Genomic DNA, 15,384 nt, shown 5'->3' with positions numbered 1-15,384 from the left:
GGAGGTTTCATTGATAACAATCTCCTGTATGCCTCCTCTTGGTGAAGAAGCATAGTGCTGGGAAGTATGTTTCCAAGTGTAACTGTGTGTCTCTGTGGTGACAGGAGTGTGTGTTTGTATACAAACATGTGCACTCTTTTCCATGTAACTGTGAACCTTCTCCAGTTGTGGTTCAAAGCACTGCTTTTTTTTTTTTTTTTATGGCTAGGCCATAAAGTGTGAATATTTAAAGCTGAGACTAGGAGGTGAGGTCTGAAAGGTACCCACAAGCCCAGCTCTGAAACCTGTCCTGGTGGCCACATTCTCAAACTTCAGCCTGCCTCAGAATCACTGTGAGGGCTTGTTAAGGTGCAGATTGCTGGACTCTGCTCCTACAATTTCAGATATTGCTTGTCTAGGGCCAGGCAGGGAGACGGGGGTGGAGCTAGAGAATCTATATTTCTAAGAAGTTCCCAGCTGATATGATGCTGTTGGTCTGCAGACCACACTTTGAGAACCAGTGACCTATATAGAAAGTCCACCTGTACCCCCGCCAATCTGGATGACTTCTGCTTGTGTGGTTCGATCTTTGCACACTCAGCCCTGCTCACTTTCCCTTTGCTGGGGGCTTATGTACTCATCAAGTTGTGTTGCCAGGTGGGTGTGGTGGCTCGCACCTGTAATCCCAGCACTTTGGGAGGCCAAGGTGGGTGGATCACTTGAGGTCAGGAGTTTGAGACCAGCTTGGCCAAGAAGGTGAAACCCCATCTCTACTAAAAATATAAAAATGAGCCAGGCATGGTGGCGCACACCTGTAATCCCAGCTATTGTGGGTGGGGCTGGGGTGCTGAGAATCACTTGAACCTGGGAGGTGGAGGTTGCAGTGAGCCGAGATCGAGCCGCTGCACTCCAGCGTGGACAACAAAACAAAACAAAACAGAAAAAAACAGTGTTGTCAGATCCAACAAATAAAAATATTGGATGCCCAGTTAAATAAATACTCTGGGTAAAAAAGAAAAACTGTTTAGTATAAGTATTTCCCAGATATTATGTGGGACATACTTATGCTAAAAAAAAAAATTCATTGTCTGAAATTCAAATAAACCTACACGTTCTTCGTTTAATATGGCAACCTTTTCATCCGACTGGGTGTCTCTCTGTGTCTCTGTCTCTCTCCCTGTCTCCTGCTGCTGCTTTCCTGCAACTGAACAGGCTACAGCTGCCAAGGAAACACGCCCAGAGAGGGTTTATGTTTTCCGGACAGATCCACCTGCTGCCCTGAGCTCACTTGGCAGACTTGACTTGGTCTCAGCCGAGATGGACTTGGCTCCTCTTCATTTTGGTTCTCTTGCTGGCTCTCTGTTTTCTTCCTATCTGTTTCTCTTTCTCTTTCTGTCTCTCTCATGCCATCTTTTATGTCATCTCTCATATGAGGGATTTAAAAGGCAGGAATCTGCGAAGTGATGGGACTGATCCAGGAAAATCTGTTCTCAGCAGCAAGACTGGAGTCCAGGAGTGACCTCCCGGTGTTGGAGGAGAGTGACGTTTGGCCTAGAGAGGGCACAGAGATCACCAGCAGCATGCCTTATATTATGAAAAGGATAACATTTGCCTTGGAGAAGTTTGCCTAGCAGTGCTGAGGCGAGGGGTCATGGCTGGAGTGGGACAGTGTCCAGGGCTTGAAGGAAATTGACACTACGTGGTCTCTAATGCTGGCAGAGGGAGCCCACTACTGTGGACTTGATCACACATGGAGGGGCAGAGAGAAATTCGAGCAGTCAAAGGCCTCCTGGAGCCTTGGTCTTGGACTCTGTGTCCTCCTAAATAGCTCCATTTGTCACTTTCTCTTGCCAACGCTGCTGGACGCTGAGGATGGAGCAATGGAGGAACAGAAGGCTTAGCCGCTTCTCTTCACTTTGCTGTCCCCTTTGCTGTCTGCCGGCCTTAGGCCTGTGTTCTCCCCCTCCCTTTGCTATGAATAGCTCTCCAAGGCCCTGGCACCAGCAATCAGGCCTGCTTTCAAAGAGGTAGGTCATAACCTCAGAGGAGTGAGGAGGTGCTCTTGTCAGTGGTCACCTGGGGCCTAGCCAAGGGGCCCTGTGTGCATTGCCCTGCTTTAAGGGCTGTGTTCCTCTTCCTGTGTCCCCAGCATGACGTGGAGAAGGACAGTGGGGTCAGGAGGCCCTGGTTTCCAGTAGCCTGGGGCACGGTAGGATGGGAGAGCAAGAGGGAGCCCCGTCTCCTTGATGCATTCACTTGCCCTGTGTGGGACCCAGATCCACGTTGCAGGATCAGTGGGTCTGTTTTTCCTTCCGTATCAGACACCAGGGAAAGCTGATCCTGCTGTGCACTTGCAGTGGCAGGCACAGCGCTAGGCAGAGAAGGAAGATGAGGATGATGCCTCCTGTCTCCATCGGGTGCCTGCCATTCTGAGCGCCCTCACGCACTGTCTCCTTAGCTCTCTTTTGCAGCCCAAGTGGGGAGGTTGGCAGGCGTGACTCTCCCTGTTTGTTCATTGGGGACACTTAGTCCCAGAGACATGACAGGCCAGCCCAAGGTCACACAGCCAGCGAGCGAGGGATGGAGCGTGGCCATGCGACAGATACCCCCTCCTCTCCCAGTGGCTGGGTCTGCCCCTCTCCTCTTCTCAGAGGAGTCCCTCTGGCCAGCCCCAGCTTGGTCTGGATGCTTTCACCTTCTGTTTCCTGGCTGGCTTCCTCTACTCCCGCCTCTCTCCCTATGGCCTTCCTTTCCTTGTGGCCCATCAGGGAAATATTTGGGATTCCCCAAAGGGCAAAGCAGCAGTAGCCATGTACTCCCCATTCATGCTGCTGTTCCTTCTCCAGCATGTGGGGCTGGAGACATTTGAGAAGCTGCATGGATGGTGAGGCCAGTTGAGGTCCTGAGGGTTCACAGTGTCAGGGATGGGAGAACTGGCCTTGCAGGAGGGAAACAAGGCTCCCTGTGTGCTGAGTGGGAACTGCGTTGCCTGGGAGGCTCCCAATACCTGCAGAGAGTGTGTGGGCCCTCCGGTTTGCTGTGGTGGGCAGTGTGCTCCCCCAGGGAGATAAGCAAGCCGTGACCTCCCACTGCCCCTGTCCCTGGCCCGTCAGGCACGCTACCCTGGCTGCCTTAGCTGGGGTTTCCTTTCTGAGGTTGTTTCCACGCTTGCCATTCCCATCTTTTATCTGTTAGCCACGCGGCAGGGCTCGATGTGTATTTGGAGAAAGGATGCATGGCTATCTACACCTCGTCCCTGCCCAGAGGTGCCGCTGTGGAGGATGTGGATGAGGAGATCAATGGAGTCTGCCACTCTGGGAGTGTGTGTTCTAGTTGGAATAAATCCAACAGGGAAAAATCAGGAACTCCTCGTGCAATGAAGCTTTCAGTTGCCTGGTCCAGGCTATGTATGTATAGCTAGAATATGGAAATGGAAGAAATCCACACAGCTAGGTGGGAAGGGCTTCATGGGGAGGAACTGGTGGTGGGGCAGGAGAGAGGTGAGCCTGATGTGCAATGGCCTGGCATTAGAATGGACTCCTGCATTAGAGCTAAGACCTGGTGCTTGGATGCCCTTTGGTGGGGAGAGGATGGGAACCAGCGGCTTTGCTCATTATCGAGTGGCCTCCTTGTCCCACACCCTGAAGGAGCTAGGTCCTGCCTTTATCTTCTTGCCCCCCCTGCAGCCCACTCCGGTGCTGGGACCTGATCGTGTGCCCTTAGCTTCTTCTGGAGGGAGACATTTGGCCAAAGCAAACCGTGAAGTCTTTGAAAGGGCTGCATTTGTTTCCTGGGGCCGCTGTAGCAAAGTACCACAAGCTGGGTGGCTTACAACAGAAGTTTATTCTTTCGTTCTTCTGGAGGCCGGAAGTCTGAAACCAAGGTGTTAGCAGGGCCATGCTCTCTCTCAAGCCTGAAAGGGAGTCTCTTGCATGCCTTTCTCTTTCTCTTAGCTTCAGGCACTGCGGCAGCGCTGAGCATTCCTTGGCTTCTGGCTTCATTGCTCCTATCTCTGCCTCTGCTGTCTCACGGTGTTCTTCCTGTGTGTCTGTCTCTTCCCTTCTGATGAGGACACCAGTCGTTGGATTTAGGGCCCACCCTAATCCACTGTGACCTCATCTTAACTTGATTACATCTGCAAAGATCTTATTTCCAAATGAGGTCATGTTTATAGAGCCTGGGGATTAAAACTGCAACTTTTTTTGGGGGGTGGGGCAAGTTCAACTCAACAGATTTTGTCTCTAAATCCCATCTACCTGTTAGAGTCTCCGTCTATTCTCAAGCCACCTCTTGGGTCTCTGGAGGTCTGGGACATGGAGACCCCCCCTTCCCCTCTCACAGCACTCTCATTTGCTGGCTGCGGAGGGGGATGGGTGTGGGTTTTGACATTTGAGATGGAGTCGCCGCCTGCAGGGGTGAAGGATTGCTTGGCAATGCTGCTGCTGCTTGTTTTGAGGAAGTGGAGGGTGCATTTCTGGGCAGAAGAGAAGGCAGAGACAACTGCAGATTTCCTCCTCTTTTCCTTTGGAAGACATTGCTTTCCTGAGGTGCAGCATGATGGCTCTGGAAGGGCCTTCAAGGACTCCAGACCCTTCTCCCACACAAGAGCACTGGGACTTGCCAGAAATGGCACCCACCTTGTTGGAGCTCTAGACTTGAGTCTTGGCTCCACTACTCAGTGACTCTGATCTTGGGGGCAACGTTGCTTAGCTTCTCTGAGGCTTGGCTTCTTCATCTGTAAAATGGGATGATAATAACTGCTTGTCAGATCTCATGCAACATTTGTGAGGGTTAAATAATAAAAGATGGATATGAAAGTACCTTTTAAACCATCATTGTGATAAAATACATATAACAGAAAATGTACCATGTAAGTGTACAAGTCAGTGGTGTTAAGTATATTCACATGGTTCTGGAACCTTCACTGCCATCCATCTCCAGAACTTTTGAATCATCCCAAACTGTTAAAGTGCCGTTTAAAGTGCTAATTAGAGTACTTTTTATTCATTTGATACATAAGAAACTGGAGTCCCTGAGAAGCAGGGAACTCGGGCATAGTCACCCAGGGAATTAGGGCAGAGCTGAGCCGACTCTTGGTTTGGTGGCCATGGCCTTCTCTCAGCCTGCAGGGACCTGGGACACATCCCAGGAGGGTTTCCTTCTTCTCTCAGACCCATCCCTCAGGATCACGGGGGCCTCTAGAGAAACAAATTTGTCCAGTGGTGGGACATACTCAGCCCGTGCCTGCATGATGGGGCCCCCTCAGCAGGCACCAGCACCTTCTCGTGGAAAGCCTGCATTCTCTCTCCTGGCTCAGGCTGGCTCAGTCCCTCTCAGCCTCCTGTCTCTCTCTGCCTCTACCTGTTCCTTTCTCAAATGGGACAGGGTTCCAGTGGAGAACCAGGGGAGCTGAACCTGGGGTGAACTTGGAGATGGCTTCATGAGGTTACATATGTGCAAAGGGTGTGGACAAGGGATTTGGGTGACCTAGGTTCTGGTCCATCCTGCAGCCAGCTTGTCGAGTCGCCGTAGAATTCTCATGGAGTGCATGGTGGTTGAAGTCCTACTGTGTGCCCATCATTGGGAAATATCCATGAACAGACCTTGTTACTAGCTACTTGGAGCTGCTGTGAGACATAGTCGATGTGATACATAAGGACTGTGTGTGTGTGGTCAAGGACACTCACCTGTAGAAGGTGACGATTGTCACTTGACGTGGCAGAGAGGGGAGCATCCTCTCCCAGCCCAGGCTGATGGTAACATTCCTGGCCAGGGCCCAGGGCGGGAGGAAGAGAAAGGAATGGAGATCGCCATGCATACTAGACTTGGATGCCCTGTGCTCCGTGGAACCTTCCATGTCTAGGTCTGGAGCTGAGGTCTGGGGACAGACCCAGCTCAGACACTGTCTGACTTCAAGTGGCTCATGGCCCAGTGGGGACCATAGAGCTGTGCACAAGGAGTTTTGATGCAGTGTCATCGATGCTGACAGAGGGGAATGGGTGATGGCGTGTTGTGGTCACCAGGGGAAGGGAAGGCCACTTCTGCCTGGTGGGAGTGGGGTAGGGGACTGGGGTAGGGGTGGAGGGATGGCAGAGGAGCCTTTGCTCTGGCTTAACGCAGAACAGACCAGTGGAGGATGCCCGTGGCATGTCTCACCCAGGGAGACTCTTTTGCCTCCCTGGCCACTGGCTTCCTTGACCCTCAGACGGGTCCTATGAAGCATCTAGGGAAGGGACTATTCACCCATTTTGCAGGTGAGATTTTGCGGTGCTGAGTTGAAGCACTTGGGCAGGCTCATCCAGGACTGCAGCCCCACAGAATGTGGACCCAGCTTTCCTGCCTGGGGTCCAGGCATCCTCCACAAACCCACCCGGCTCCTCCCTGTGTTGCTTTGCCTAAAAGAGCCATTTAGAGCAGGCTGTTTCTGTGCCTTGTGGGGTCCTTTGCATCAGCCAATCACTCAGTTTTTCTTTTTTTTTTTTTTTTTTTTTGAGACGGAGTCTCGCTCTGTCGCCCGGGCTAGAGTGCAGTGGCCGGATCTCAGCTCACTGCAAGCTCCGCCTCCCGGATTCACGCCATTCTCCTGCCTCAGCCTCCCGAGTAGCTGGGACTACAGGCGCCCGCCACCTCGCCCGGCTAGTTTTTTGTATTTTTTAGTAGAGACGGGGTTTCACCGTGTTAGCCAGGATGGTCTCGATCTCCTGACCTTGTGATCCACCCGCCTTGGCCTCCCAAAGTGCTGGGATTACAGGCTTGAGCCACCGCGCCCAGCCTACTCAGTTTTTCTTAAGTCGCACTGTGTGCCTGTCTCTCTGGGAAATCTCTGTCCTCAAGGAGCTCACAGCTTGAGCCCCCACAAAGACTTGGTTCCCCCGACTTTCCTCCCCTCCCTCTTCCTGGCTTCTTCCACCCTGGGAGGCTGCAGGGAGGAGATGCCACTGGCAGGACAGAGGAGACAGAAGGCAGCCAGACTGAACTGCTTTTCTCCATTGCATCTTCTCCCCGCCACCAGGTCCCGGCTGGCCGACTTCCATGCCAATTGTCGGGCCTCCTACCAGACGGTCACCAGCTGCCCTGCGGACAATTACCAGGCGTGTCTGGGCTCCTATGCTGGCATGATTGGTAAGCTGTTCCTGCACACCTGGGTTCGGTGGGTCCTTGCTGTCCCCATCTCAGCAGGGCGGGGGCCACAGCCCAGCTCAGGGCCAGCCAGGGGAGACAGCCTGAGCCTGGCCTTCTCTGCAGCAGATTCAGAGAGAGCTGTGAGGGGAAACCAGCGGAAAGGCAGTTCTGTAGCAAGGAGGAGGACCCAGCTGTTTATCATGTGGGGAGGAGGGCCCCAGGAGCCTTCTAAGCTTTTGAAATAAGAAGCAAAGGTGGGCCGGGCGCGGTGGCTCACGCCTGTAATCCCAGCACTTTGGGAGGCTGAGACGGGCGGATCATCAGGTGAGGAGATTGAGACCATCCTGATGAACATGGTGAAACCCCGTCTTTACTAAAAATACAAAAAAATTAGCCGGGTGTGGTGGCGGGTGCCTGTAGTCCCAGCTACTCGGGAGGCTGAGGCAGGAGAATGGCGTTGACCTGGGAGGCGACAGAGCTTGCAGTGAGCAGAGATCAGGCCACTGCACTCCAGCCTGGCGACAGAGCGAGACTCTGTCTCAAAAAAAAAAAAAAAAAAAAAAAAAAGAAGCAAAGGTAACATTTGTGGCACGGTTCTGACATTCCAGGCTCTGCACTGAGCAGTTTACATGGCCTGTCTTACTGAATTCTCCCAACAGCTCTTGCTAGGGGTTGTGATATCTCTATTTTATAGATGAGGAAACTGAAGCTGTAGAGAAGTTGAGTGACTTGCACAGGCTCACTTCGCTGATAAATGTCGGCACTGGGGTCCGATCCCAGGATGCGAGCCTCATTCATCCTGATTCTAGAACACTGGCTGCTTGTTGGTGAAGGAGAAAGCACGGGCCCACACTCTGGGAGGGGCTCCAGGGCATTTTCTCTGCCTTCCTGGTGGCGAGGAGCCCAGTGTCCTCTATGCTGCTGGTCACTGTGCCCCTGCTGACCCCATGGACCCTGGGATAGTCATGCTCAGAGTCAGGAGTGTGATTGGGATGGATGTGTGTTTGGGGGCCAGGTGAGAGGATGGGTACTAGGCCTCTGCCCTGCTGTGCCTGGGGTCGGTCTATGGGCCCAAGGGGAAGGCCCCACTGCACCTCTCTCCTCTCCCCCACCTTTCTTCCTGCCCAGGGTTTGACATGACGCCCAACTATGTGGACTCCAGCCCCACTGGCATCGTGGTGTCCCCCTGGTGCAGCTGTCGTGGCAGCGGGAACATGGAGGAGGAGTGTGAGAAGTTCCTCCGGGACTTCACCGAGAACCCGTGCCTCCGTAAGTTCTGGATGTTCTCCCCAACCCCAGCAGCCCCTCCCACCCCTCCTGGAGTCTGTCCTGGCCAGTCCCGTCTCCTTCCGTGGGGATGGCTGGTGATGTATATGACGCGTCTCTGCCATGGGTGTTGCCCATGGGGACCTTGGGTTTTGAGCTCTTGGAGATTCACACCAGAACTGTCAGTAGGCCAGCCTCAGTTTACCACCAGAGGCCTTGAGCCTATGTCAAGCCTGTTACTTGGTCTGGTCTGTTACTGGGACAGCTTCAGCCAGGTTCCTTTGGAGACTGAGCCCTCTCATGAGGCTCGCTGGCGTCTGTCATACCTCCCTTTAATGAGTTTGTTTGCCCCTGGAATCGACTTCCTTTCACATCGTCAAACTCCTAACCCAAAAGCTAGAGAGACTTTAGCCACAGTCTAGCTCAGTCTGCCTTTGATCTTCCCAGCCCAACATCCATTGCCACCCATGCCCACCTGAAGGTTTCTTCCCTGTTTCCTTCCCTCCTTTATTTATTCTGTCCATCTCTCCATCCTTCTGTTCCTCCCTCTCTGTGTGGCACTGGAGATTCAAGGATCCAAGTCATTGAGGAGGTATAGCCTGATGGAGGTGGACTGAGAGGGGTCACTCATGATCACAGTGCAAGTGAGCTGCTCTAGAGGAAGGGTCTGCACAGGGTTCTCGAGGAGCCCAGGGTGGGGATGCCCAAGTCAGCCAGAAAGAGGAGGGAGGCCCTGAAGGCTTCTTGGAAAATGTATCTGTGGATGTCTAGCTGGGCATCGGTCAGTTAAAGAGGCAGGGGGTGCCTGCCAGTCCACCCTGGGCAGAGGTCCTGGGCTCCACAGAAGACCATGGCGGGTGGAGGGAACTGCCAATCATATAGCCTTGCTACATAGCACTGAAGATGACCAGAGTGGCAAGAGTTATCTGGACAGGTAGACAGCGTCCTTGTCGTGCAGGGCCTTGTAGGCCTGAGGCATTTAGATCTTCTTGTCCTGCAGGGGTGACAGTGGTGGTATGGGTGTTTGAAGGAATGTCAGCAAGGGTGTGAGATCAGATCAGCATTCCAGAAAGCGAATCTGCCTGTGTTGTGAGGCAGTGGGGGTCAGAGTGAATCAATTCCGACAGGTGATATGACACAGAGAGGCCCATCAGAAGGCCATAGTAGCTGCTTACAGGGGCACAAATGGTGGCTGTGAACCAGAGCAGTGGGAGGGGAACAGCAATGGGAAATGGGGTGGAGGGATCTTTAGGAGGTGGGCTCAGCGGGCTGCCAGCAGGTGTGCAGGGAGGCACCATGGGTGACCTTCAGAATTCTGACATGGGGGACCTGGGTAGATAAGAGATGATACCTTCAAGGCTGCGATATGAGGGGTCAGAGGGAAAAGAGCATTGACAAGGGTAGGAGGAGACACCTAGCCCAGGCTTAGACCTAACGAGTTTGAGATGCATGTGGCACGTGGAGGCGGAGATTTTCTAGGCACCTCTCTGGATGGTGTGGGAGGAGCAGAGACCACCCAGGGAGAGTCTGTGGTGTGGAGCAGGCAGAGGGCTGAATGTGGGGCCCCTGCATGCCAGGGTGGGGACCTGGGAACATCCGAGGAGGCACAGGGCCTGGAAGAGCCTGTGACTAGGGAGCTGGAGATGAGGAGCTTCAGGAAGTGTGGCCGGTGGCACCATGCAGAGGAGGTGGCCCCCTCCTCCCCTAGGCTCCCCTGCATCCCACCCCCTTCTTTTTCTCCTTTTTTCTTCTGTGTTCCCCATCATGTACACTTCTTGCTGTTCTGGCTTCTTTGGGTTTTAACCTCTCTCTTGCTATATTCTGTAGCTATGAGACCTTTGTAGGTATCTGAAAAAGGTTCAGCAGAAGGAATCTGCCTGTACCATGCCCTGTCCCAACTTCTGGACTATTCCAGGGAAGGGGATGGTCAGGGTGAGGAGCAGGGACAGGAGTGATGGACATGGGTCCTGACTTTTCTGCATCTACCCTCACCCCCATCCCAGGGAACGCCATCCAGGCCTTTGGCAACGGCACAGATGTGAACGTGTCCCCTAAAGGCCCCTCATTCCAGGCCACCCAGGCTCCTCGGGTGGAGAAGACGCCTTCTTTGCCAGATGACCTCAGTGATAGCACCAGCCTGGGGACCAGTGTCATCACTACCTGCACGTCTGTCCAGGTGAGGGGGGTGTGGCTGAGGCGTGGGGGGAGCACCATGGCGCCGGAAGTGGTGTGGGAAATGACTCAGCTGAGGCCGGGGAGGGAGGGTCCTCCCTTTTGTTCAGAGACCCGAGAGGCAGGGAGGAGCTGCCGGGGGTCATTCTTCACCCGTTCCTTCATTTGGGCATTCATCTTGCAAGCGTTAAACCCCTGTTACATCACAGTGTTATACTTGCCTGGCAGGCTGTGGGGTCTGAAGAGCAGGCAGTGGGGCGCAGCCTGGGTGCAGGTGCAGGGGGAACAAGTCCTGGCTGTGTGTGGGGCAGTGAGGCACCCGTCTGAGTGGGGCAGCAGGCTCATAGGGTCAACAGTGCACATCCACAGTGCCAGGATGCAGGCTTGAGCAGGGACCCAGCTTGGCGGAGGTTCAAATCCTTCCTGGTCACCCATTGTAGAAGTGCATGTGCCTGTTCTGGTTAGGGAAGCCCTCCCCTTCTCTTTCTGCCTCCTTCTGCTTCCCTTGTGTGCCCCCCTGCTCAGGAGCAGCTGACCTCCAAGTGCCCTCTTGGCGGCTGGGTGGGCAGCTCTTCCATGTCCTGCTCCTTCCACTTCACTCCCCTCCTGATTGGAGCTGAGGTGCTGTTGTCACCCTTGGGCAGCTCCTAATGACACTGGATATGCTTGAGTGGCTGCGAGCAGGGGGCTTGGGGTCCTGCTCCGCAGACAATTGCTCAATTTCATGGTAGAGTGGCGGGCAGCTCGGCCAGTCAGGGCTGTGCCACCTGTCAGGTCATCCAGACCTCACCAACCTCCTGCATGCATCCTTCGTTCTGAGCCCCTTGGGCTGGCCCATCTGGGGAGAGGCTGACTCAAGAGGATGCTGGCAACCTTCCCAGGACTCCCACTGTGCTTCCTTGTAGTTGTAAAGTCCAAAGCCCTGGCTTTGGGACCCCCACCCAGCCCCCTTCACCGTCAGCCCTGATGATTCTGAGGCCCATTTAATTTTTTTTCTCCTGCAGTTTGCCAAGCCATCGGTTACTTGGTTTCTTTTAGCCCCTACCTGGTTTTCTGTGGTCTCACCATTGGGGGACTTGCTGAAATCTTGGTTTGATCTCAGTGGAGATAGGGGTGATCTGTATGTGGGATGATTTATGTGAAAGTGCTTGGTCAATGGAGGAATGCTGCACAAATGTCAGGTGTTACAAATCCGGGGTCTGGGGAGGCTGCCTGGCGGGTGGCTGGAGGCCTGTGGACTAAGTCAGTCTGGGCAGGACAGCTGAGAGAGCCTCCCAGGAGGAAAGGAGGGGAAATAGACCCTCAAAAGGTATCCAACCACCACCACTCTCCAGGTTTCTTAGAGAAATGGAAGAGGAAGGGCCTCTGATTCAGTTTTAATTATAATGTTTTTAATGAGCACCTACTATCCCATGCTGGGAGCTGGAAGTGTCAAGTGAATAAGCCCTCGCCCCTGCCCTTGGCTTGCCTGGGGCTGGTGTGGGTGCCTTCCCTCCTCGCCAGCCCACATCTGTCCCCTGTCTCTCAGCTCTCCTAGCTTGGACCATCTCTGATTGAGTGACTCTGTGGTGGCCCTTGTGGAGCCTTGGGTGTTAGGGGCACCCATAGCTATAGGAAGGAGTCCCTGAGTGATCGCAGGGACTGAGAGCTGAGCCTGGATGGGAGGAAGAGTTGGGGGAGCCTGTATACCCTAGATACAGTGTAGAGACAGAGGCAAGATTGTTTTGCTGCTCTCTGTCCTTCCTTCTTCCTTGGGGGAAGGCTTAGGGAACCCCAGTGATGGTAGCCAGTTGGGTCCCTACATGGGTATCTGTATGTCAGGACTTGAAGGACCCTCCAAGATCTTCCCAAACACAAGCGACCAGAGGCCTGGTGACGACAGCAGCGTGTCCACAGCCCCACAGCCGGTTGGCAGTCGAGAAGGGCCAGGAACCCTGTCCCCCGGCCACCTTCTGCTTCCTCCTCCTCCAAATCTGCTCCCCGCAAAGGACTTTCCACGGTGGGAGTGGGGCTGTTGAGGAGGGCGGTGGGTGTCTTGGACGCCACCACACTAGAGTCAGGAGCCCCGTCCAAGTTGGCCCTGTGGCTGGTGTCTTAGGTCCTCCTCTCAGAAGTGTCTCCTTCAGGGTGTGGCCCCCTCTCTGGGCAACCCTGCCTGCCTGGGGCTCTGTGGACCTTGGAGAGGCCTGACAGGGTCTGCAGAATGGTCTCTCCTGGAGCCTTCTGGCCCGGCCCATGTTTCTTAAATATATACCTCGTCTGAATTCCCTTGCCCTTCTCTCCACCCCACTGGGCTCTAGAGCAGGGAACCTGAGTGTCAGGTCAGTCTTGGACACGTGCAGGATGGGTGAGTCAGCTGCTGACCTGCACTTGGCCGTTCCTCTGAGCAAGATGTGTCTCCTTTCCCTCTCCCACTCCTCTCTACCTGGTGCGTCCTAGCCCGATGTCACCTCTTGGGAATGCCTTCTCCGATTCCACATCAGGTTGCCTTCCGCCTGCTTTGGGCTCCCGCTCTGCGTGTTCATGGCCCCATCGTGATGTGTTCTCCTCTCCCCTGCTAGGCCAGGGTCCCCAGAGGCCAGAGTAGCATCTCACCCTTCTGTGTCACCCTGCGTAGCTGGGTGCACAGTGCTTGGCATGGAGTGGGTGCTCCATTCAGGTGGAAAGAGAGACCCCGGAGTCCCCAGTTCATTGGATTTACTGGAACTCCCTGCTGTCCTAGAGGATGGGATCTGTATGTTTCAGTGCCCACAGCTCTCCTCCTCCTCCTGGGTGCCCTCTGTAAGCACAGGCAGCTGCAGAGGTGAAGATGCTTTCTATTGAAGATGTAGGAAGGTTTGTTAGAGACTCTTGGTTTTATGATGGGGCCTGGACCAGGGCAGTGCAGTGGGGGCTGAGGTGAGATGGGCAATGGTTGGTGCTTCCCTGGCCATGGCCTACTGTTCTCCCCAACACTCCCCTGGGGCTGCTCTGGGCCCAGAATGCCAATTTGCAGGGCCCCATCAGATCAGCTGGAGCCCTACCTTTCCCAGCACCGGGGAGCCCTACAACACACCATCTCCTTTGCCCCCCGTCTTCACCTGCCCACCTGTGATTTGGACTGCCAATCACATCTTGGGCAAATTAAAAATGAGTTTGAGAGAGTGCGCCAAGGCCCCCTCACTGCATGCCTGCTGCCGACTCTGCAGCCAGTGGCCACCTCTCTCTCCTCCCTCCTCCTGCCTGCTCCTGGATGGGTCTCATACCCAGCACACAGGCCTGTGGACCTCAGAGCATGGGACTGAGAGATCTGTCAGTGCATTCATTCATTGACTCAACAGAAATTCTTAATTGCACATTATTACATCGCAGACACCAAGGCTAACAAGCATTCTGGGCCAGGACTGTGGTCCCGGTGCTGGAGGATGGACAGGATGAAGCTCAGATATCTATGAGGGAGAATGTGATTTGTGCACCTGCTGCGTGTAGGACTGATAGAGGATGATGGGATCCAGAGGATGGAGAGAGTGCATTGACTCAGGTGGAGACCAAGGACCCATGGGCGTAGCAACGCCTCCTGCTAGGCCTGAAAAGAATCGGGAGAATGGGTGTGGGGTTGCAGTGGACGGACTGCCCCAGGTGAACCAGCAGCGGAGCCAAGGCACAGTCAGGACAGCATAGAGTGCTGAGTGGGGGTCTACTGTGCAGAGAGGGGGTCTGCTGTGCCTGGTTTTACAAATGAAGTGTTACTGGAACACAACCACACTCTGTCTGCATTGTCTCCTGTCACAGGCAGCGTTGAGTTGTTGTGATGGAGACAATGTGAGAGGTGTGAGTTACTGGGGATGGCCCAGGTCAGGGAGGAAGGCCAGGGGCACTGAGATTTAAGGGTGGGACCAGGGACAGAAGCAGGGAGCTCTGGAGAGCTGCAGCTCCAGCCAGCAGGAAAGCACTAGACCAGCGAGTCTCTGGGGCTGCCGGCCCAGGCTTTTGGGGTAGGCAGGAGGTGGGCAAGGAAGAGGAGGAAGACAATAATTTCCTTCTCACTTCCTGGGCACCGGAGTGTCCCTGGGAGAAAGCTCTGGAAGGATGAAGCATGCCTTTCCTACTGTCCTTCCTCTGTGTGTGCGTCCTTCCCCCAGTGCCATCTGCAAGAGCCAGTTATTAATGCTTCTGCGACCCCCTTGGGGGTCGGCTCTTCCCAGAGTCCACGTGCTGCTTCCATGGTGGAGGATTTACTGTTAGCAGCCCTGTGTCCTGCCATCCTTGCAGTCTAGGCCTGTGCACTTTGGGACTGGAGCCACAGACACCTCCAGGGGATGAGAGGCTCTGAGTAGGGACGGAGTCAGCCCAGGCTGTTTCCCTAGCCTCTCAGGCATCCTTCTCTCCCCTCTGTGTATTCATCTGCTGTGAAGGCGGTTGTATTAGTCTGTTCTCACACTGCTAATAAAGACATACCTGAGACCGGGTAATTCATAAAGGAAAGAGGTTCAGTGGACTCACAGTTCTACATGGCCGGGGAGGCCTCACAATCATGGTGGAAGATGAAGAGCACAGGGACGTCTTACATGGTGACTGGCAAAGAGAGAGCGTGTGCAGAGGAACTCCCATCTATAAAACCATCAGATCTCATGAGACTTACTACCACGAGAACAGCACAGAAGATACCCACCCCCATGATTCAGTTATCTCCCAGTGGTTCCCTCCCATGACACACAGGAATTATAGAAGCTACAATTCAAGGTGAGATTTGGGTGGGGACACAGCCAGACCATATCAGTGGTTATGTGCGAGTCTATAGTTTCTCTATTAGAGTATGAGCCCCTGGAGGGTAGGGAGGCACTGAATTTGAGACACTGGTGGTTT

General features: G+C 54.2%; 1 protein-coding gene across 6 annotated transcripts in view; it reads left to right on the top strand.

The window, feature by feature from the left end:
- The window catches only part of GFRA2 (GDNF family receptor alpha 2), a 169,691-nt gene that overhangs the window by 148,153 nt on the left and 6,154 nt on the right, over positions 1-15,384 (top strand). For all 6 annotated transcript variants that reach the window (XM_033227212.1, XM_033227203.1, XM_033227230.1 and 3 more), the window contains 3 exons: positions 6,992-7,101; positions 8,230-8,370; positions 10,371-10,543. In XM_033227212.1, coding sequence (XP_033083103.1) covers positions 6,992-7,101; positions 8,230-8,370; positions 10,371-10,543 — 424 coding nt within the window. The remainder of the gene's footprint in view (positions 1-6,991; positions 7,102-8,229; positions 8,371-10,370; positions 10,544-15,384) is intronic.

The sequence above is a fragment of the Trachypithecus francoisi genome, unplaced genomic scaffold (assembly GCF_009764315.1).
Source record: "Trachypithecus francoisi isolate TF-2019V2 unplaced genomic scaffold, Tfra_2.0 Contig01440, whole genome shotgun sequence".
In the NCBI taxonomy this organism is placed as follows: Eukaryota; Metazoa; Chordata; class Mammalia; order Primates; family Cercopithecidae; genus Trachypithecus; species Trachypithecus francoisi.
The sequence above is the reverse complement of the archived record's forward strand: the minus strand, read 5'-3'. Positions and strand labels throughout refer to the sequence as shown.